At 38.9% G+C, this 24304-nt stretch overlaps 1 protein-coding gene across 2 annotated transcripts in view; it reads right to left on the bottom strand.

Moving 5' to 3' along the window:
• Window positions 1–7643: 7643 nt before the first annotated feature.
• Window positions 7644–24304, bottom strand: part of cmip (c-Maf inducing protein) — a 215643-nt gene continuing 198982 nt past the window's right edge. For both annotated transcript variants that reach the window (XM_043706666.2, XM_043706667.2), the window contains exons 17-21: window positions 23729–23776; window positions 16148–16294; window positions 13029–13134; window positions 11105–11175; window positions 7644–9201 (exon numbers count right to left, since the gene is read on the bottom strand). In XM_043706666.2, the coding sequence (XP_043562601.1) occupies window positions 9148–9201; window positions 11105–11175; window positions 13029–13134; window positions 16148–16294; window positions 23729–23776 (426 nt within the window). In that variant the 3' untranslated portion in view covers window positions 7644–9147. The remainder of the gene's footprint in view (window positions 9202–11104; window positions 11176–13028; window positions 13135–16147; window positions 16295–23728; window positions 23777–24304) is intronic.

Genomic DNA, 24304 nt, shown 5'->3' on the forward strand with positions numbered 1-24304 from the left:
AGAAACATGGGAGAAGTAGACTTTACTGGTGTTTTCAGGTCTGAGCATCCTGTGATCTGACACCATCATAATACAGTTCTTTAGGTACATCCTCAGTAGTTGTTAGTAAAGTACTGCGTCCAGTTAACCTTTCATGCCACAGAGTGTGTACCGGAGGTGGATGGAAGTGTCCTACTGATCAATGGGAGGACTCCTGCAGAAAGAAGTTGAGTGAAGGTGACTAAAGAAATGCTTAATAGTAATCAGAGTCACTTATTGCATGCAGATTATGCAGCATCACTGAGGGATAAGTCAGAGGCATGACCTTCCCAGAAGAAGGAATGGGGTCAGAGGGAAGGAGATAAAGGATCTAGAGGGCATTGGTACCCAAAAATTATCTGCTGGTGGTCAAAGTAGGAGTCACTCTTTAGAGATAATCCAAGATGTTTTCTTTGTGAATATGTTTCGAGGGAAGCAGTGCAAAGTGATTTAATGCTGTGAAAAAGCAAAATGTAAATAACTGACAGAGAATGAAGCAGTTAGGAAATTATGGTGACATAGGCTATGCACATTACTAGGAATGGATGACGATCATGATTTCAATAAAAGGCTGCTGAACGCAAAGACAGATTTTCATGAATAGATAGGAGGTCTGGCTCAAATTAACTCAGTAGAAAGTTAGAAAATAGCACAGCAGTGGAAAATTTCCAATATTTGATGCACTAAGCACAAAATAAACATATTCATACATGTCAAAAAAGGAGATACATTAAAGCATAACATTTTTGGATAACAGGAAAAATTAAAACTATTAAAAAACTTGATAAGCAGCTTTTGATAAACCAGGAGTTAACAATAATGAAGGAAGTCAGGATTACTGAAAGTACAGTGGGGAAGTCGAGAGAAAGATTAAACAAGGTAACCAATAATACAAAGAAAACTAACAAAAAATATGAAAGGAAATAATGAGATTTAATAAACCAATTAAAAGGAGAGTTGAACTATAGTGATGATGGAGAAAATCAAATTGTGAAGACTGAAAATGTTCCACAGTTGTTAAGGAAAAATATATATCAGATTTTACAAATAATGTTGGAAATGAGAACAATGTCGAAAAAAATGACAGCTTTTGTACTGGTATTTAATTCACTGCCCCTTCACCTCTCAGAAGACCCCCTTGACAAAGCTCTGTTCTACTCTCCAACAGGATTTCCCTTCGTCTTTTCTGCCTTATTCATCTTCAATTTTTGCCTTGTAATTCTTTGGTGTATCTAACAAAACCTGCAGCCACATCCCCTTCCTTAAGACCTCCCAAACATTTTACATGAATTCCAATTGAAATTTCACCCATTGTATTTTGGTTTCACCCACCAAAATACTGATGAAGAGTCTTCATCAACCTGAAATACTGAGCTGGGGGTTTAATGTTCTCCTGCCACTGGATTTTAATGCAGAGAAGAATGTCAAATCCTGCAAGTGTTGTGCTGATTGTCTACCACACACATCCTTTACAACTTTACCAGTACAGCCACCCACCTGCCAATGTGCCAATTGATATCCTCCACTGGGCATTAAAGACCTCAGCCTCACGCTGCTGTGCAAAGACTAGAGCTCCCTCTGACCACAACAATGACCATATCAAGAAGCCAGCCAAACAGGTTTCCCTGACCAGGTTGATGCCAGGCAAGATTGGGTGCTCTTTCTCAAGGGCCTCCCCCAAGGTGTAACCTCCCCAGCTTCCCCTTCTACCATCACCTGTGACACTCTGCCCTAACGTCTCACAGACCCTTCCCTTCCCCTAGCCACTTAAGATTCCAATGTAATGCAAATGTAGCACCCATTGTGGCCACTGTTCACTGTGGTGCTACCAGACACTGATTGACCAGCATTTCTTGGAGGTGAGACGTTTTGACCTTGAGAATTATAGAATCTGTACTGGGTGGAAGCACACCATTCAGCTCTTTGAAGAGTATCCCATCCAGACCCACCCCAACCCTGTAAAACTGCATTTCCTTTGGCTAATCTACCTAGCCTGCACATCCTTGGACACCACAGATAGTTTAGCACTGCCAACCCACCTAAATTGCATATCTTTGGACTGTGGGAGGAAACCCATGCAGACATAAGAGAATGTGCAAACTCCCACACAGTCACTCTTGGGTGGAACTGAACCTGGGTCCCTGGCACTGTGAGATAGGAGTGCTAACCACTGAGCCATTGTGCCTCCCATTTCTGACCCATATCTAAGTTCACTGGGATATGGGAAATCAGATGTGTCACAAGTGTGATGGTTCATCTTAGATGTGAAGGCCAATCCCAAATGCAGTCCAGTTGCCCTCACAATAAAGTACACTTTATTCCATCTACTGTACCTGAATGTGATGCATGTTTCTGAGGAGCTCTTTGGGAGTTTTAATGTAAATTAAAAATAGACTGGAATTAGAAAATAAATACTGAAAGAAAGCAAATTGTAAATGAGAACTAACCACAATTTGTCAATAAATCCTAATACCAATGAAACACATAGAGCGAAAGGGGAAAGATGTTCATTTGATGTTTTATTAAAATCAAATTTTTCTCGATACACTGAGCCAAGAAATATTTAAGTAATATAAATCACCAATATTAAACCTTATTGTAACTCTGCACAAATATCATGTTTATGATCTACAAGGATGGGGACAGTCCTGCAGCAATAATTGCCTGTACAATTTTAGTACAATTTGGTCATAAATATCATGATCTTTTATATTACAACATTCTCTTGCTGCTATAAACAAGTCAAATAGAGTTCAACTTCTTTAATTATTGGGAAAATAAAAGAAAAAGCATTATTTGTTATGGCAAGAGGATACCACAAGTATAAAAGCAAATTACTGCGGATGCTGGGATCTGAAACCAAAAGAGAAAATGCTGGAAAATCTCAGCAGTTCTGGCAGCATCTGTAAGGAGAGAAAAGAGCTGACGTTTCGAATCTAACTGCAGGACTGTCCCCATCCTTTGACAAAGGGTCAGTTAGACTCAAAACGTCAGCTCTTTTCTCTCCTTACAGATGCTGCCAGAACTGCTGAGATTTTCCAGCATTTTCTCTTTTGGTACCACAAGTATTATCCTGGACTATTTCATCAACTTAAATAAACCAAATAGGAAACCCATAATTGTTTTACTTGATGTCACATCAGCAACGTACACACAATAAACAAGAAATTTAATCTCACAAAAGAATCAACTAATACACGAACTGTTCTGACAGCTGTATTAATTCTTGATCTAATGCAAATTATAGTGCATAGAAATTCAGTCACATGTGGAAAATACAGGTTTGTACAGGTTGTTTGCATTCATGAATATTAAACTAATTTTGGACAATGAGGAGTATGCATTGCAACTATGTTAGAACCATCTCAGACGCTATTAATTTTACTGTAATTTTCCTGTTGATTACAAATTGATGGTGCTGTGAAATCCAGGATACCCATGTGATATTGCTGGGAGACAAACGAATGGTGTGCTAACCATCCAGTAGGAAACCTCTGTCGATTCAGGCTTAACGAATGTAGCCTAGATCCACTCCTTATGTGCACCTTCATGTCCAAGTTTATTTCTTCAATGATTGCCTATTGGCTCAACTACTTACAGAAATGTGAAAGGTAGCGTAGTAGCTGCATGGAAATAAACCAATACTCCTTCTTATTATAGCATTAATATTTAATTCTTCCTTTTTTGTTTATGGAAATGGAATCTGGGTCAGAGACTAGTGACCACCAGAAAAGTATCTCTGGAGCAGAACCTCACACTTTACCTTGGGGGAAACTCTTCTCAACCATCAACAAATACCGGAAACAAGAAACAAGTGAGACAGGAGAAAATACAGATTAATACCCTTCTCTAACAATTCAGGAGAATGTGAACATTCATATTCTTCCTTTTATTGTTGGTGGACTGACTGCAGAAATCACCCAAGGGTAACTTTGGATTACTTTGAAGGAAACTTTGAATAACACTGGTGCACAGGCACAAGTACTCACACAAAAAAGATAGTCACAGTGAAGGAGAATTTTAGCACAAAACTAGGTGCATTGGGCTTGGGGGTCAGACTTTAAACTTTTTTCTGTCTGAACTCTGATTCCAACTCACCAACTTGTAGGTTTTAAAGAGGTGGGACAGAGGGTTTCAATTCTCTCTTTGGAGTTGGCTTGAAAATTTAAATTCTGTATATGCTTACATAAAAGTCAAATTCATAAAACTAAATATTTGGTAAAAATGTAAGAGGTCAACTTTTACATGAGTAACATTTTGGCAAGGTTACATCCACACTTCCTTGCTTTTGCAGAGTTGCCAGATAGGCGATTGTGTCGATTAATCTCGTCTGTAATAAAAGTGTAAAACATGCAAAAGACACAAGCACAAACATGAGGAGCTGAAAAGCCACCTTCAATGGTGTGCTTCTGTCAAGTAACTTTGACATCAGCTTAAAGTGGTTGGTAAGTCTAAAAAGTTTAGATATTTTGGTTAAAATTCCAGGAATGTTGACACAATGTGTTTAAAAGTTTTATTTTTGACTAATCATTGGGGTCAGCTTTTACACAAGCTGACCATTATGAATACACACGGTACTGAAATGAAGGCAGCCTCTGATTTAACCTGCATCTCAAGTCTGGGTATTCAGAATTGTCAGGCCTTGTGAAAGAAAGCAGCTTAAGTGAGCTGAGGCAGCTTCAGGAAGGGGACAAGTGCCTTTACAGCACTGTATGTGTGCCAGGAGGAGCAGGGTTACTTACCCATGCAAAGACCCCAGAGGGAATCAGGTATCACATTGCACTCTGTGATTAGAACACCCTTTCCACATCAGAATTAGGAGTCAGGATTGTGAATCAGATATGGTGATGTTTTTCAGAGTGCTCTTGTACAGCTTAAAGTCAAGTCCCTCACTTATGCTGACTATCATGTAGGGAAACTGTGACAAACAAGAGATGCAGGTAGCAGGGTTAAAGACGCATAGGATACAGGGTAATCCAACTCTCATGTGATATCTCATTCCACTTCTGTTTACACAACCAACCTTCAGTTACTGTCCACGCGAGTAATTCAGAAGGAAACTGGACGTCTTGTTCTTCTCCGAGACACTTAAGGAGATATACTTACATACATGTATAAAACTATGTTCCATCAAAAAGACCAACAAATGCCCTAAAATGCCAAAATACAGAACAGAAACATTTCCAAAATCCTGTACATTGATGCATTTTGCATCAAAAAAAGTCACCTTTCATTGCTTGTACTTATTCATTTTGGCTTTTGCTTGTGGAAAATTCTCCTTAAACTATTTTTGTGTTCTTCATACACGTTTTGATGGAAATAGTTATATCCCCAATAATGCAAGCTGAAATAGAACTCTCTCAACATTTTGTCCTCTCCAGTCAGAGGATCTTAAAATGTCTTGACAACACAGTTGTTAGCAGTAGCCATAGCAACAAGCTGTGCTAAAATGCCAAGAACATCAGGTGAAATGTCTCTGGGGGATCATTGCAATTGGGCACCAGCAAATGGGCACTGCTTTATCATCAAATCCGAAATTCTTATTGATTGCAGAGGAAAATAAATGATGTGTACCATAGGCTGCTAAATCATTGTAGTCTGGCTGTTGCTTAGGATCATTTTCACCCCTACTCTGAACATGGTCACATCAACATTGATTGCTCTCAGCTTTACCACGTTATCTGTGAACACCATTAAATTATTTAACACAATTTTGTTTAAATATTTTGAAAAAAAATCAATAAATCAAAAGAGAATGAAAACGTTTGGTTCTATAGAAAATAGCTTTTGTATTAATTCTAGTCAGTTAATATTGTTAGACATCTCATGATAAAGTAGACCAACAGACCATAACAGCACATCTGCTTGCTTTCAGATCTGATCCCTGGTAAGTTTAATTAAATATCAAAATGAAAAGACAAAGTGAAGTGGTGTTATTATTTAACCTATTAGGAAAAGAAAATATTTCTATAGCAAGTCAAATCCAAATATTTCAATTCAAAATCCTTTTAGATTTACCATTTTGAGTAAAAAGTCACATTAACTTTAAACGTTAAATTTATTTCTCCCTCCACATATGCTGCTGAGAATTTCCAATATTTCACGTTCTTAGTTTCTCACCAGTTGATAAATGGTGGCATTTTGTTTTGTTTCAAAGTTCAGAAGTGCATGCCTTTGCTGCAGTTATTAATCATTATTTTGGAATCCAATAGCAGCTTACATACATTTGTCCTGTAATAGCTGTCTATTAAGTGACACAACCAGTGGAAAAGCAACAGGGTCATTTATGATTTGAATGGCTCAACATTGAACTAACTTACCACCAACAACCTTTGGCAAGGCGGTATACACAGATCAAACTGATGAGACCCCATGCAAACCTAGTTGCACTGCACTATGCAATTGCCAAGCATATCTCATTTACCAAAAGCTAATCCTGGAGATTTCACTTTTTTGAGTTCAATTTTCAAAATAAGATGTTTAAAACCCACAAGAAAATGATTATAAGAGATTCTGGAATGTGGATGTAAGTAATAAAATATTCATCCATTTCTAATCACCATTTCAATGCTGGGACATTATCATGAGGTATTGCACCAATCTGTTGTTAGTAACATAGGTAATGTCATCATTTACACAATAACTAATCTGCTGTTCCTTGCAACTATTTTTTGCGAGTAAACACAAAGACCTCACCCGCCTTGTGTTGTGGTTAATTTCTGTCAATTCAAACTTGTGTTTTAGAGTCAAACAGCACAGAAACAGACCCTCCGATTTGAGTTATCCATGCCAAGTTTCCCAAACTAAATTAGTCCCATTTGCCTGCATTTGGCCCACATCCCTCTAAACCTTTCCTATTGATGTACTTGTACAAATGTCTTTTAAATATTGTAACTCTACCTGATCTACCACATCCTCTGGCAGTTCATTCCACATTTGAACCTGTGGTGAAAAAGTTCCCCTTAGGGTCTTTTTAAATCTTTCTCACCTTAAAATTATGTCCTTTAGTTTTAAACTCGCTAAAATTGGGAAAGAACTTTTGCTGATAATTTTATCTCTGCCCCTCATGATTATTTATAATTCTCTGCAGCCATTTCCATAAAACTGAAGAGATTTTTCATACACTACTTCAATTTGAAATTCCAAGCATGCTCATGTCCAAAGACATCCATTAAAATAAATATTTGAAATGAACTCAATAGGGTAAAAACTGAGACTTTATGTCATTGCTAACCTGTGTTGATTTTTGTATTGATGGAGTAGTGGATAACAATGCAAAATTTTTGGATGAGATGTTAAACCAAGTTTCAGTCTGCTGACTTGGATGGGCTTAAAGATTCCACTATACTACCCATTGGAGAGATGTCCTCTGGTATTGTTAGCCGACACTTACCTGTCAATCAATGCCACAAAACAAAATATAATTTTTGTTCATCTAGGTCATTGCTGTTCGTGAAAACTTGCTATGTTCTTATTGGCTCTATGCTTACCTCAAACAAAAATTAACGATGGAACAATGAAGCCATGCAGCGGTAAGTACTGTATATGGGAAGTCTATTGTCTTCATTTACCATTCACTTGGCCTGGATTCATGAGTACCAATTAAACGAAACCAACTACACAAGTGAAAGATATTCACTTACTGTTTATTTGCCTGAAATTATTTCACATCTCTTTGTACAACAGCTACAGAACAGTAGTAAACCATCTGATAAAAGCAACAGTGCTGATGATAAACAACGGCTGCATTTTTTTTCAATTTTATTTTCCACGTCTGCATCATCATGCAGTTTGAGACTCGATGCAGAACTCTGGCACACTAATCTGATTAAGACTTAACCAGTTCAAAACAAAAGGGAAAGTGAAAAAAAACCTACAAGGTATAAAACAAAGAAGCCTGGCCTCCATTCCTGGATAAGTTGCATACAAAACAAAATGAAAAGTACATGTTACAATTTTTTTTTTGTTTTTTTTCTGAGATGCTGTAAATTTTGCAATGCAGCAACCATGCTAAAAATGACAAAGATAACTTTGCTCTATACAACAAAGGCTCATATGAAATAAAGGCAACAGAACAGAAAATAATCAAGGTGTTCCATTACCTTATGGAACACTCATAGTGGTTGCTATCACAAAGTAAGTCAAGCTACAGGGTTTGACAAGAGGATTGCTACTAGGACCATGCAAATCACACATGCATGTTGGAACTATGCACAAATTCGGTAAAGAGGGAGGAAAGCAAATTTAAATTAGGCAAAACATTTAAGAAAAAAACAAAGATATAAAGTGATGTTTCTTTTAAAACGTTTGGACTCAGTTAACTTTGGTGGAACCTCACCACGACTTCAGAAAAAGATTGGCAATTTGGTCTTTGTAAATAAAAGTTCGCCTCTTAATTTCTTTCAAAGTTTCAGTCTCTTGGTCAGAGGTGAAGCAGAAAACCCAGCTGTTTTGTTGTTTTCTGTATCTTGTAAAAGTCGCAGTGATCCAACAGGACAGACAAAAGAAGTTCATAAAGGCAACATAAAATCACTTAAAGGAGAGCTTCCAGGCTACTAGACAGCTAAAATAACTAGTTTATACAGTACTATATGCAAAAACAGGTAAAAGAATTACAATCCATAAATAAGAATCAGGTCCCAGACCTGCTATGTGAACAATTTTTAAATATGTGTGTGATGTAAAACTTATGTACAAAAAACAAAATCACTTTGCATGTCACTGCAAGGATTTGGGATGGCAAAGGTAATGTATCCATCGAATAATTGATATCTTCAGCCAGAGAACTTCCAAATCAGTTTGACATTGGTCCGTTCAAGTAGATGAAGTGAACAAGAGAAAAAGATATCTTTTTACACACAGCATGAACACAAAGGCAATTAATGAGCAGGGAGTTTCCTTTTGTAGCTGGATTGTTGCTACACATTTTTTTTTCATCTTCAGAAATCAAAAAGCATTAAGAATGAAGCAGGGTCCATAATGAGCCCAGCAGTGTACAGGCCTCTGGTGAAAGAACCCGAGCTGGCGATCTCCGCAATCCCTGGCCCAAGGTAAAAATGCTGGAAAAAAGTTTCTTTTTCTGATTCTTCTACAAAAGAATGATTTATCACTGACCATCAAACAAGGAATTCACCAGGCTTCCGTGTAACGGACATCCACTTCTTTGAGGTTTGGCAGCTTTGCCTATTTGATTTTGAAATAAAAATACAGTTCGTGTTTGATTTCATGTTATGGAATACATCTCTCCAACTAGAAACAGGTTTCTATATATATAATAGGGACTTGGTCATCACCAACTTGTGTTACTATGGTATATTTCACAGAAACATATGTCCCAAAGTGGCATGGATAACTTAGCAGTAGATATTGGAATTGAAATACTAAATGAGAGGAACTGAAACTGAATGGACTAAACACAGATACTGCGACTGGAAAAACAGGTCAGAAGCTGGGAACCTTGCAGTGAGTAACTCACTTTCTGACTCCCCAAAGCCTGTCCACCATCTACAAAGCACAAGTCAGAAGTGTGATGGAATAGCTAGATGGCACAGCTCCAACAACACCCAAGAAGCTTGATACCATCCAGGACAAAGCAGTTCATTTACTTGGCACTACCTGCACAGACATTCACCCCTTCCACTACTGATGCTCAGGAGCAGCAGCCAAGATGCACTGAAGAAATTCACCAAGGTCTTTTTGGAACAATCCAATGATCAATACACCAATCTGACTTGGAAATATATTGTTGTTCCTTCAGTGATGCTGGGTCAAAATCCTGGTACTCCCTCCTTAATGATATTGTCAATCTATCTACTTTAAATGGACTGCAGGAAATCAAGAAGGCAGATCACCACCACCCCCTTAAAGATAGTCAAAAAAAACTGGCCATTTTTTGTTTAAATTGTTGTTTTTACACATCTTAATGCAAATATTCTGTTTGGTACTCTGGCCTGGTGTTATGGAACACAGGGACAGGAGGTGGCCATTCAGCCATTTGAACCATTCATGATTGATCTGTATCTAAACACTGTCTACTACCTTGATTCATTAACTCTCAACACCCTTGCCTAACAAAAATCCATCAGTTTCAGTTGAGATTTATGAGTGTGTCCAAACAGGAGTTCAATGCGATAAGGTGAAAGACAATATCATCCATTTCTTAAAAAAAAATCTATAATTTGGAGACCACATGACTCAGTTGAATAATTTGGCCATTCAAGATCATATACTCCATCCTGATCACTGTGATGAGGTTTGTGATACTTTAAATGACTTATAGAGTCACAGAGTCACGGCACAGAAACAGATCCTTTTGTTCAACTCGTCTATTAAAACCAGACATCCTAAACTGATCTAGTCCCATTTGCTCGCATTTGGTCCACATCTCTCTAACCCTTCCTATTCATGTACCCAACTAGATGCCTTTTAAATGTTATAACTATAGCCTCCTCCACCAATTCCTCTGGCAGCTCATTCCATATACACATTACGCTCTGTGTGAAAACATTGCCCCTTAGGTGCCTTTTAAATCTTTCCCTTATCACCTTAAACCTATGCCCTCTTCCCCAGGAAAAAGACCTTGACTATTCACTCTATCCATCCCTGTCATGACTTTATAAACTTCTAGAAGGTCACCCCTCAGCCTCTGGCGCTCTGGGGAAAATAGCCCCAGCCTATTCAGTCTCTCCCGAGATCTAAACCCTCCAATCCTGGCAACATTCTCATAAATCTTTTCTGAACTCTTAAGTTTAACAGCATCTTTCCTAAAGCAGGCCAACCAGAATTGAACACAGTATTCTAAAAGTGGCCTACCACAGAATAAATTAAAGAGCCTGAATGTGCAAAGGTAAGTCTAATTAGCAGCATGATTCTTTAACATGGCCTTTAACAGCAAATTATGGCCCATTGATTTCACATTTCCCATCTTTGGACAATAAACTCAATTCCCTCCCTGACACTCATTGAGAATTATCTACCAGTGCGGGGAAAGGTGCCAATTATAATCCTATATATTCTGTTTCCCAGTTGCTAAGTTCGTAATAATCATAAAACAAATTGAAGGTGCTGTTTTGAACAGGACATTTACCTTCAGATCTTCATATGTATCAGCTGACAGTTTGGTGCTGTTCATATTCAAGCTGCACAGACTTCTCATGGCTAAAAGATAAAATATACATATTTTCATCAGAATTCTCAACAACAAATCACAAATTTTAAGCTGCAGGCCCGTAGATTGAATTATTGACGTCAATGTGTTTTCAAGAAGCTTTCCGATCGTGAAACCTCTTCCCAAACAAACAATGCTAGAGTTTTTGAAGCCTTTTCCACCGTCACCAATTTAGTTTTACACCAAGGATCATCTTTCCTCTTTCTCTCAGGCATTATTACATCAGAGCAAAGGAGCTCCAATTTGCTTTGTCTTCACCAAGTTACACCTCCACAGAGGAGCAAGATTGGTCTCTGACCCTTAGTCAAAGCTGCTTTGAAAACAGACTCCGAGGAGTCTGAGAGAGTACCTATGAGTAAGTCAATCTCGTGTGGGGAATGCATGGATGGGGTGGGGTAGGGAAGGCAATGCCAGCTCAGAATGGCTTCTCCACAGGTCTTCCACCAGGAACTCTCCCACGGGCAAATGAGGTGGCTCTGTCTGCTCCACGGAAGTGAGGAACTACTGGAGATAGGAGCTGAAAATGTGTTGCTGGAAAAGCGCAGCAGGTCAGGCAGCATCCAAGGAGCACGAGAATCGACATTTTGGGCATGAGCCCTTCTTCAGGAAACTCCAACTACTGGAGATAGTTAAGGTTTTGATCAGGAGAGGTTTGAGGGGAAAGGTGTGTGGGGGGAGGGGTGCTGCCAAAATGATCCATTAGCAGGGTTTTCTGTCTGTTCCGAAGGACCTAATGGCTTTGTCATGTTGAATAGAAAGACATGCCTTCGGGACTCTGTGTACACAGAGCTTTCCAAAACTGCCTGGTCACTGACTGGACTATCGGCATCTCGCCTGAGGATACTAAATAGGTGACTGCCTCCAGGAAAGCTGTGTCAGAGGGACACAGCGACAGCAAATATAGGCTCGAGATCCAGCATTTGACCCTGAATCTGACCTTCTCAAGTCTGCAGAGGCCATAGTAAAATCCGCCTGTATGCTTCGGTAATTGAGAGATCAGGCAGTAAAAACCAAGCTTTCCAACAGTGTGGTGCTGGATATGATCCAAAGCAGTGTGAATGAAGAAAGCCAAAAACCAACTATGGCATATTGTCTACAATTATAACAGAGAGAAAGTCCTTGCTCCTGTCAAACCTTTTTCTTTGAAAGTAAAACATAAATAGGTTTGCCTGTGCAAAATGGATGAAAATAGGGTTAACTTGTCAAAATGAAAGAACAGGGATTGTTAGAGAAAAGGACTGAAATCAATTTTGTTCAGCTTTTAGCATCCTGGTGTTTGATGCAACGATAATGGTATTGTCAATGGATCATGGCATCAATTGCTAACAATTTATAAGTGAGACAGATATGACATAAGGAAAATCCCAATGATGGGAGAACTTTTAAGAGTTACAGATTGGAAGTCAACCTGGTTCTCCCAATCATGCTACCCTTGTTTCATATGGTAAATATTTAATAAGCACAATGTAATCAAGGAGCCTGCAGCTACCAAGCAAAGTGATATTGTGATGTTCTGCAATGGTTTTGTTATAGGTAATCAGACCCCACAGTATTGAACTGTCTGTTCAAATAGACCGTTGGGATGTTTTCTGCACCACTTGCAAGTGATCACTGCTCAATTTCTTAATAAACATAATTTGCTAATTCTTTTCTACTAGTGCAAGATTAACTAGTGTTCCCAGTGTCATGGAATGATGCAACCGCACTTTTTGTACCTTTGCATGTTCATGTTGCCTGGGTGCATGAGCTTTTGCTCTTGGTTCAGTTTGAAACCTGTCAATGGAGCGGTTTAACAAACATTGGTTATCCAATCCCATAGGATTGAGAATTGTCTTCCACTTACAGCTAAGTGCCAGGAGGCCTGCATCTGTGACTGGTGTCTCACAAAGGTTCAGAACTTGCAGCGACGTGAGGTGTTCTGAAAGAACCCGCAACCCTGCATCACCAAACTGTAAAGAAGACACAAATTCAGTTAATAAAACCAGATTGTAACAGCCTGACCACATCAAACTGCTGATTCACTTAACTTCTTCAGAATTTCCATTAACATAGATTTCTTCCTCTTCACAGTTATTTGAGTCTACAGCCATTTTAAAATTTACTTTGTTGCAGTGATATTAAACTTTTTCTCCAACACACTTCAAAAATGGGTCTGAGTTGTGACATGTCTCTGCCAGGCAGAACATATTATGTGTGTGAAACACAATATGTCTAACAATTTACATCGTATAACTTTTCCCCCATAAAAATATTTGTCTCCGACTGATTGAGAGGCAGATTGTTATGTTTTCACAGTGAGTAAGAGAATGTGGCTTGCTATAGATCTTGCATTTTGGATGTTTCACCTTAATAACGCATGGGTTTAGTATTCCTTGGAGTCCTGGTTAGTGATTGGTATGCTTATGTTCAATTTAAAAACTTAGTGGCAGCTGGCACCTGAACACTGTCTAGTACTGGACAATTTAATTGTGTTGGAGCTTTGGCGAGCACAATTTTAAAAATTATGGAGTGAGAATTGTCACAGGCTGTGAGCACATATTGCAAAACTGTTCATCCCTTTCCCATAATCTTCCACCCAGTGATTTTTAATGAACAGAAAACTACAGAATGCAAAGTTCTGCAATAAGCGTTCCCAGCATATGCCAAAAGTGCAGATGCGCAGTATTTAATGTTAAATGAACAAAAGTTAATGCCCTTCTGCTTTAAAGTTAAACGCTTTGTTTGCCTGTCTGATCATTTCCACAGGCCGGAGCATGAAGGTCATCATTGCTATTTTTGAACAAGATTATTGCATTTTGTTTGGATCTTTTGTTCGTAAAAAATCTTTTAAGTGTTGGAAACCAGGGCTGTTTCTTTCACTTCAGCATTTTCATAGGATGCTTCTTTTACCTCTCCTCATCAACTGTTTATAGCATTCACTTCATCCTTATATACATGGTTGTATGGGATAAGGGTATCCATTACAAATTCATATTATGATGTAAGGCAGTGTAAACACAATTTCTTCATTCTTCACTCCAGTGGTAGACACTGAGACTTGTACATTGCAGCCCAAAGTGTTGGAAGGTCACCTAAATGAGTTTTTTGCTTCAGTGTTCACTCGAGAGAGGGACTTTGTTGACAGTGAGAACACCATAGCCTTGAACAGATTGATATTAAGAAAGTGGATGGACTGGAAATTCTGGGAAGCATCAAGATAGATAAGTCCCCAGGACCAGACCAGATATATCCAAGGTTACTCCAGGGAGGGAGGAATGAAATTGCTGTGCCTCTGGCAATGATCTTTGCATCCTCACTCTCCACGGGAGTAGTATCAGATGATTGGAGGGAGTGAATGTTGTTCCTCTGTTCAAGAAAGGGAATAGGGAGATTCCTGGGAATTACAGAACAGCCTGTGGTAAGCAAGCTACTGAAAAGGATTCTGAGAGATAGGATTTATGACTATTTTAAAAAATTTAGTTTGATTAAAGATAGTCAGCATGGCTTTGTGAGGGGCAGGTCATGCCTCACAAGCCTCATTGAGTTTGTTGAGAATATGATGAGACAAGTTGACAGAGTTGAGCAGTGGATATGGTGTATATGGATTTCAGCAAAGCATTTGATAAGGTTGCCCACAGTAGGCTCATTCAGAAAGTTAGAAGGTATGGGATACAGGGAAATTTGGTTATCTGGATACAAAATTGGCTGGTCAACAGAAGACAGCGAGTGGTAGTGGGTGGAAAGTATTCTGACTGGAGATCAGTGATTAGTGGTGTCCTGTACTCTGGGGTGGAACAGGTTGACGAAACAAGTGGTAACATGGTCATGGGTATTATGAAAAAAGGCATATCAGTACAAACCCAGGAAGTTATTCAAAATTGACATAAAACAGTAGTTCAGCCCCAGCTAGAACAGTAAATGCAATTTCAGATGCAGAATGTGTTTCCCTCTCCCCCAGCTACACAACTATCAGCTTAAATGACTCTGCTGGCTTTTTTGTCTGATGGAAGAGGGTAGAAGGGAATATAACCGGGTTCGGAGGGATCTTTGGTTGTGATCTTATCAGGGCTTCCTGCCCACTCCCCATAACCTATTACTAATCAAATATCTGTCTCTCTCTTCTTAAATTCATTCATTGTCGCAGCATCGACTGCTGCCTCACAGCGCCGGGGGCCTGGGGTCGATCCCAGCCTTGGAGGACTGTTTGTGGGAATTTGCACATTCTCCCTGTGTCTGTGTGGGTTTCCTTTGGGTGCTCTGGTTTCCTCCCACAGTCCAAAATGTGCAGGTCAGGTAAATTGGCCATGCTAAATTGCCCATAGTATTAGGTGCATTTGTCAGAGGGAAATGGATCTGGGTGGGTTATTCTTCAGAGGGTCGGTGTGAGCTTGTTGGGTCAAAGGGCCTGTTTCCACACTGTAGGGAATCTAATCTAATGCATAACCTTTCTAGCTGGGACACAACTGTGAAGTAGTTGCTCCTCAACTGGGCATTCTGCGGCTGCCTCAAAGTCTGCCTCCAGCTTTAATTAATGCTGAACATCAAAAGCAGAGATGGGTGGCACAGTGGTTAGCATTGCTGCCTCACAGCGCCAGAGACCCGGGTTCAGTTCCCGCCTCAGGTGACTGACTGTGTGGAATTTGCACATTCTCCCAGTGTCTGTGTGGGTTTCCTCCGGGTGCTCCGGTTTCCTCCCACAGTCCAAAAATGTGCAGATTAGGTGAATTGGCCATGCTAAATTGCCCGTAGTGTTAGGGGTAGGGGAATGGGTCTGGGTGGGTTGCGGGTCGGTGTGGACTTGTTGGGCCTGTTTCCACACTGTAAGTAATTAAAAAAGAAATTAAAAAAAGATGAAAAGCAAGCAATACACTTGTTATATTACCGGGTGCATCCTACGGTGAGGAACAATTAATGAATCATTTGATTCTCCGTAACATGGCTATAACGGCAGATAAATAAATATGAGAAATACAAGCTCCTCACCTGGGTAGACCACAGGTTTAACTGTTTAAGAGATGGCAGTTTGATTAGTTGTTCTGCACAGGCACTCGTTACATTGGTGAAGGCCAGACTTAGATTTTCCAGATTTCCAAAAGATCCTGAGCTGAGAAGTCTGGCGAGGTCTGCATCCTGGAAATAACAAATTCGCAGAGAAGAATTGAAATGTATGGCCATTGCAGTAAGTAATAGAAGTTAACCTCCGCATATATTTTGAGTCATGCCTAACTAGATTTTAAAAGTTACTCTCAGTGTAAGTAATCTCGGTTTTTGCTTGGGTCTTGAGTTGAAATAAGTTACTCAGTGACTGGCTCCTGCAGATTTTCACAAAACACAGAGATAAGAGCCTTGTAAAGCAGGGCTAACCTGTGCAGCAGTTTATTCTGTGATTAAAGTCACAGACTAATGACTCTTAGTGAGTGTTTTCAGCACCTCTATTGGTATTCAGGACAAGGAATGGCACCAAATCATAGCTGGATGAATGGTTGTGAATGAGAAATAATGTTTCAAATTATTGTCCAAGTTCATCTTTTTCTCGAAGAGTTTTCATGCAAGATTTACACAAGTGCTCTGGAAATGTGTATAAGAGAGAATGGAAGAGACTTGTACCTATCTACCATCTTTCACCACATCGGGACACCCCAATTACAGCCAATCAAATATATTTTCTTTTCAAGTGCAGTCACCTCTGAAAGTATATGTAGCAGCCCATGTGGAAACGACAAGGTCCCACAAACAGCCACGAGACAAACATCCAGATTATTTGCTTTAGTGGTGTTGTTTAAGAGGTAACTATTGGTCAGGACACGAGGAAAATTTTCTTACTGTTTTAGGAATAGTGCTACAGGGTTTTGTGCCCACCTGCAACAGCAAGGGAACCTTGACTTTGTGTATCACTTGAAAGATCTCTGATTCCTTCGGTACGCACAATTTAGATTATGGCTCTAATCTTTGCACTGGGGCTCATTCCTAAAACCTGACATTAGAGATAAGAGCTCTACCAAAACTGACACCTCGGAATACCTCCTTTGAGGTACCTGTGCTTATAGTCAGACAGTGTTTGCAGAATCAATTCCAGCCTAATAGTGCCTGATTTATACTTAAATCAAACTCTCAGGTAGGAAGCAAGCTTTGCATTTTCTATCATCTGATTTTAATACCTGGACTGTTGTACTTTAAAAAGAAACAGGGGTAGCCCTGCAATGGCAGCAGAAATTAGCTGACCACTGATTGAGGCACATCCAGTACACCAATGTTGAACAAATGGAATCATCTGAACTAAAATAATTTATGTAAGGCAATGAAATCAACTATTGGAGTTACACTTTAAGTAACACGTATCTCCTGCTTTAATTTGTACTTGTCTGAGAAAGTGTACACATCAGACATGAAAGGGTTATTTATCTGCAACAATCCTGCTTGGAGAGACAATTGAGCTAGATTCAGAAATACATCAATAAATGATATTTTGTTAGCTGCTTGGCAAAGCAGCAGATGGAAGGAAAAAAAGTGGATAAGTAATAGCAGGGGCTGGAAAACTTTAGTCCTTCCTGTTTCTTTCTTATCATCTCAAAAGCCAGCATCAGTGATACAACAGAGCAGAGAAACATCCATGCACCAAGAACAAAAAGGGTCCCATAAATTTCATTACTGCTGAGGATACAAGACAGCTAAGGTCTCAGGTTCCACCAGAACAACTCAATAAATCCAAGAACTGCTTAAACTGCATATCCTTTTATCTTCCTATTGTACCAGCCACTTTTTCCCTTTTTAAACTTTATTTTAGTGCTTATGTGTGTGTTTGACATTATATTTTATTTTTGTTCAATGTTAATAGTTAATAGAATTCCTGTCTTTCACTCAATTGGCTTGTCTTGCAATTGGCTCCTTAAATTCAATAAGTGCTAGTTTTGAATGAAGTGTGATAATAGCTATGTGGTAAAAAGAATTAAAAACTTTGGTTATGGCTGACCAAGGATGTTGAAAAGAGGGGAGCCAATTCAACATTGTTTAACTGGTCATTCCAATATTCATAATTTTCCAAATGTACACAACTGCACTCTTTTCTGAGAAACATTAACAATCTTATGAGCAAAATAAGTGTTCAAGTGCTCATTTTCTGCTAAACACTGGTCTAAATGTCTCATAGGAACATACATTTTAAATAATACAATATTTCTTCCTTTTACAAAATGAGTTGAACTTTTCATTAGTACTGTCCATAGCATTATCTGACTCAGGTTTTGCTTCATGTAAGTGACTAGAAACTCCCCCGTGCCTTTATTAACTTTAAACTTGACCACATCAACATAATCCTTACCACTTTTCCAAGTTCATTCCATCCAAACTTAACATAATGCTATCCATGTCTGAACGCACATCAAGTCCTGTTTGCTCACCTATATTGTTTTCTGGTTAAGCATTGTAATCTCCACTTTAAAATCCTACATTTTGTTTTCAAATCAACCATGAGTTGACCGCTCCCTATCTCGATAATATCTTTCAAGCCCTCAATGCTTTGAGATAGTTCATTCTCTCTTCCTGAGCATCCCTGATTTTAATTAATCCACAATTGGTGGTGTTATCTTCAGCAGTGAAGGCTCTAATACTTTGGAACTTTATACCAAAATCTCTCAGCCTCTCTTCCCTCCTTTAAAAGACTCCTGAATATCTGTCCTGCTACCTCTCTATTTGGGTTGGTGTGAACTTTTGTCCCAATGTTTCTATGAAGTGTCTCAGGTCATTTCTCTATGCCAAAGGTGTTTCAATAAATACAAGTTGCTGTTATTGTAAAACTTCCTCGAAATTCTCAAATTAAGGTAGAAAGTGCTGAAAAGCTCATCAGGTGTGGTAGCAGAAAGAGACATAAAATTAATGTTTTGAGTCCAATATAATTATTCTTTGGAAACAAACGTGGAAATTATGAAATTATTTGTAAGTTCATCCATTGCTTTGCCCCTCCCGATCTCAATCATCTCTTCTAACCCTAAAACCTTTTTGAAATGTTGGTGTACCTTAAAATTATGAAAAATTGAACATATTCTCTCCAGATATTGTAAAATTGAAATGACAGGTATTTTGAGACAATCTACAAACACTTATTATTTGATATCTCTTTTGAGAAATTAGTGTGGAACAAGTTGAAAAATGATAGCTTCAATCTGGGGAATATTTGGCCCCATTGAAGTAAATGCAAACAACATCTCAGTGATACACACTGAACTCTATTGGACATGTAAATGCTCATCTGTTTAGCTGCAGCAAAATTTTAAAACTCCTTGCTAGATTTTGGGAGATGATAGATATTAAATCCTCAAACTGTAGCTCAGCTTGGATTTTGCTTTAGACAGAAGCTCTAGATTGAATGTGCTAGAGCTCTAATAGAGGATCAAAGGATGATCCTACCACATAGTCTAAAGAAGGATTTATTGCCATCCGATGACATTGTATGCTGTTTCAGTGGTTGCTATCCACATCAAAAGCTTCCAGAACTTGATCCAAAAGCATAAACTATAAATTAGTTTTACTCAGAATTCACCATATGCATGTTATTCTGACACAACTGCTCTGTCCATGCCCATAAACACATTTGCTAAGTTTTGACCCAACCAAACATAATCATTAAAAATTGTAGTAAGTAAATAAAATTACAGGGATCATCCTTCTCTCGGGATCTCTCCTATTGAATTATTAACTTCTTTAAAAATGGTTCAGTGTGGCACTGAATATTTTAACCGAGAAGATCCTAGATTTAATGTGTGGATTAAGTTTGTACTGACTTAAATCAGAGATGTGGAGGTGCCAATGTTGGACTTCGGTGGACAAACTTAAATATCACACAACATCAGGTTATAGTCCAACAGGTTTATTTGGAAGCACTAGCTTTCGGAGTGCTGCTCCTTCATCAAGTAGTTGTGAAGCAGGATTCACAGCTCCCTAGCTACCTGATGAAGGAGCAGCACTCCGAAAGCTAGTGCTTCCAAATAAACCTGTTGGACTATAACCTGATGTTGTGTGATGTTTTAACTTAAATCAGAAACGCAGTGAAAGTAGGGATTCTGTGACTGGATATTAAGTACGATCAAAGCGACCGCCACCCCCAACTGCTCTCTGATCTCTCAGCAGCTAATTTATACACAACCATTGCTGGGAGGGAATAAGTAGTCAGATGTTTGGCTTCTGATTGCTCCCCACTTTTAACAAGCAAACATCAAGTGAGCAAGATAGCCAGGCTCAGCTGCAATCATCACTGCAGCGAAACAATGTGTTAATAGCCACTGCTGACACTCACCCACGAAAGTTGACCATTTGAGGTAAATTACTAAAATGAGTAATCCAACACATATTCTACCTTCAGGAGAGGAGTGGGGACAAACACTTTCCTGATCTTTCATTCCTCAACCTCTTCAGTGGGCCTAACACTGTCAGCTGATAACTCAGCTGTTTTTTTTTAAACAACTTCCTGGAATGATAATGGCTGCAAGCACATTGGTTGTACAGTTAATTGTTGTGTGCATGTGTTCAAATCTCCATGACTGAAATGCATTTGGTACATCAATCAAAGCCATTTTTGGCATTGAAAAAATGTGCAGACGTATGAAAAATGCACCATTTACAGGGAGCCTATAATTCTCATATCTGTGGTGCAGATTACATTTAATGTCATTTTACATATGTATTTTATTTCCCAATTTGCCCCTCTTTGCTTACCCAATTGATTGCTCTCATTTATTGTGTGACTAATGGCACAAACACACAAATGACTTTTACATGGCAGTCATTGTAGGAACCAGTCATGCCTTGGGCATTTTTCGAATGAATGACCTTTAGAAGGTCAGGAGGATTTAGATCTTCTTGCACATCTCTCCTCAATGTCAGCGTGATCTGTCTGACAGCATAGTGCTTGTTTGCTACTGTCAACTCTGCTGTGATAAAATAAAGTCATCCATGGCTACAGCTTTTTAATGTATATTGCAGTCACTTCAAAATGTGAAAAACATGCAGCATCAAAACAAAAGGGAAACTGTTGTGGTTATCTCTCGTTTCTGAGTATCTACAAAGTACAGCTGATTCAAATTAAATCAAAAGTTAAGCAATCTTTTCAAGTATCCTATTGGGAACATTTCTATTTTTACTTATTTTAGCAGAAAAGCAAGCATTAGTAAAATTCATTCCTTGTGTGCAAATGTTTACTGTTGCTCTGTACTTCAAACTCTTTCAAAATTCAAATACTGTGGAAAAACAGGGGTAAATAAAGCCAACTGTTGATTACATTCATTAACTCCAGGTTAGACCTGGGATTAGAGAGCATAATCAATTTGTATTTCCATAAAACCATCTTTTCCTTATTACTTTAAACAAAAAAGGTTTTCTGCGGTTGTACACTTTAAAAATCCTTTTTTCCTTCTCAAACCCTTTGCAGTTTTGAACTTTTTTCTGGAAATAGCCTCAGTTCAATTGAGTAACTTCCTCTCATCAGCTTAAAGATTTCCTACTACGTCATATCCATGAATTTAAATGTAACAACTCAAAGCCAGGAAGTGACTGAATACATTTACAAAGTTTTATTTTCAGAGACAAGATTTACCAAAATCAATCCAGCAACCAGAGTTTTGGTTTGAACATGGATAATGTTTCTACTTAGTTTTGAACCAGAGACCTTACTCATTTGAAAAGAATCAGTACAGTACCTCAGATAATGCCCACCACCTGAATATAATTAAAAACCGACGATGTGCAATTAACAGTAACAGGCCTTTAAGTTTGTATTGCACACCAGCATTCATAAAACACTCCCTTTAATCAATTTGTCTTCCACATTAGAGTTCTTTTGTATGTTTGGAATATGTTTTGCATCACTGGCTTAAAGTTCATGTTCCGAAAGGAATAATGAAATTAGGGCTGTTTAATTAAAAACTGAGAAGAGTCTCAACAAAAGAAATTAGAAGCTGATGCAAGTTACTGAAATATACATCTCTGTATAGAAATGTTATGGAAAAGTTTTTCTAAGGAACTAAAATTGCTATGTTAGGAATTAAGTTTGAAATATACAAGGCATACAAAATTACGTATCTCCCAATAGAGTTATAATGACCTATGCAAACATCTTTATATTTTAATACACCGTGATTGACTTATTTCTGCAGGAAGCCTTTGGCTTTTCTGAGAAGCTTGTATAACCTGCCTCAGAAATCTGTGACTGTCAGCTGATATGAAGTTAGCAACACTTGTGCCTGCAATTTCTAACGCGTCACAGTCTGAGTCTGTGCAATGTTGAGTATGTCTCAGCATGCATCAGTCTGACTCAATGTGCAACTGTGCGAAAGGTCTCTCTGTCTCTCTCTCTCTCTCTTCCCTTAGGCCATCCCAATCATTGTACATCGGTTTTCCTGTCAGATTGGGAAATATACTTGAGCACAAGGTTTCACTTTCTTCTGAGAGCAGTTCTTTCTCGCAGAAAGACAATTTCAAAACGGTTGGCTTTGTTCAAAAGACCGGCTGAGAGAGAAGAACAAAACAAAAGATAGGCATTGGAGGAGGACTGCAGCAGTCATCTCAATGGAAATGAAATACGTCAGGGCCCTGATGAATCAACGTGCAATTATGTTGCAATGCTGAGTCACAGAGACCAAGAAGGTCCTAGACTGATCTCTGAATGATGTTGAATTAGCCAACCTCAGTAAGCAAACAGGGTTCTACTGCATGCCTCATTGTCTCCAAACTGGTTAGGAACATGAGGCAGGGGGTTCCCAAACTATTGCAGAGTAGAATGAAATCATTGGATGTTAGAACAGCAAAACTGGCTGGTATTTATTTTTACACGAGCAATTCATGGTATTGCCAGTCTGCTCCACATATTTAAATTTCCTTTGAAAGAGTTTCTGTTTTCTGCTTAAGCAGCATTTTCCGAGAACTTCACAAAGAAATGACTGTCTGCTGTATCCCCTCCTGGAGCACACTGACAGAATCGGATCATCCAACTCGTTTAAGGAAAATCATGAGATAAAGTGAATAGCAAAGGTCCTTTCCCTAGGGTTAGAAAGTTCAAAGGTAGAGGGCATTATTTTAAGGTGAAAAAGATTTAAAAGGGACCTGAAGTGGCAACTTTGTCACACACACAATGGTTCATGAGCTGCCAGAAGAAGTGGTAGATCCAGGTACAGTTACAAAATTGAAAAGTTATTTGGATGGGTACATGAATAGGAAAGGTTTAGAGGGATATGCTCCAAAAGGAGGCAAACAAAATTAATTTAGTTTGCAAAACTTGGTTGGCATGGATGAGTTAAACCAAAGGGTCTGTTTCCATGCTGTCTGACTCTATGATCTGTTTTATTCCCTGCCTAATTTTCCATGCTGCCAGGGCTGATCCTGCTAATTTCCAGGTTATGCCACAAAACTTCCAAGTGACTGGCTCCTCATGATTACAGAATTGAGAGCTCAAATTGAAGTCAACACAAACCTAGAAATGACTAAAGCAGAAAAGGGAAGGCTTATTCATGGTCGTATGATGGCACTCGGGTAAAAAATAGTTATTACTGGAAAATACCAGTTTAAATTACAACTTACTGTGGATTTGGATGGCAGTGTTAGGCGTGTGGGTCCACCCTTCCTTTGCTGCAATGAAGAAAAATAATCTCACATGAATAAAGAGATATTTCGTTCAGACATGACTGAAACACTTTGAACAGAGGTCACAAAGGCGGCGATGAGGGGCAAAAAAAACCCCAAAGAACTGCAGATGCTGGAAATCAGAAACAAAACACAAATTGGTGGAAAAACTCAACAGGTCTGGCAACATCTGTGGAGAGTAAGTGGAGTCAATGTTTTGGATCCAGTGATCCTTCTTTAGAACTAGCCAGCTCCATGAGGCTAAGAGCCTTCGGGTGGCAACCTCAAGTTGGGCAGGACTTTAGTGGGAAGGACCCTGGTCAGAGGAGAAGCTCATTAGTTAGCACCTATGTACCTACTTGATCTGGAGACCTCTTACTGGTGGAAGCAGGGAGTTAGTCACCCCTGAAGTCACTTGACTCAACATTTAGTGCACAGAGCACTAAAACCAAACTAAAAAGTATTTTATACACTCTGTTCTTTAGGGAGTGCCTCATTATTTGCTCAATATAACTTGAGTGGCATGACTTGAGT

This window comes from Chiloscyllium plagiosum, unplaced genomic scaffold, assembly GCF_037043375.1.
Source record: "Chiloscyllium plagiosum isolate Xiang-an unplaced genomic scaffold, Cpla_swu_hap1 HiC_scaffold_17, whole genome shotgun sequence".
In the NCBI taxonomy this organism is placed as follows: domain Eukaryota; kingdom Metazoa; phylum Chordata; class Chondrichthyes; order Orectolobiformes; family Hemiscylliidae; genus Chiloscyllium; species Chiloscyllium plagiosum.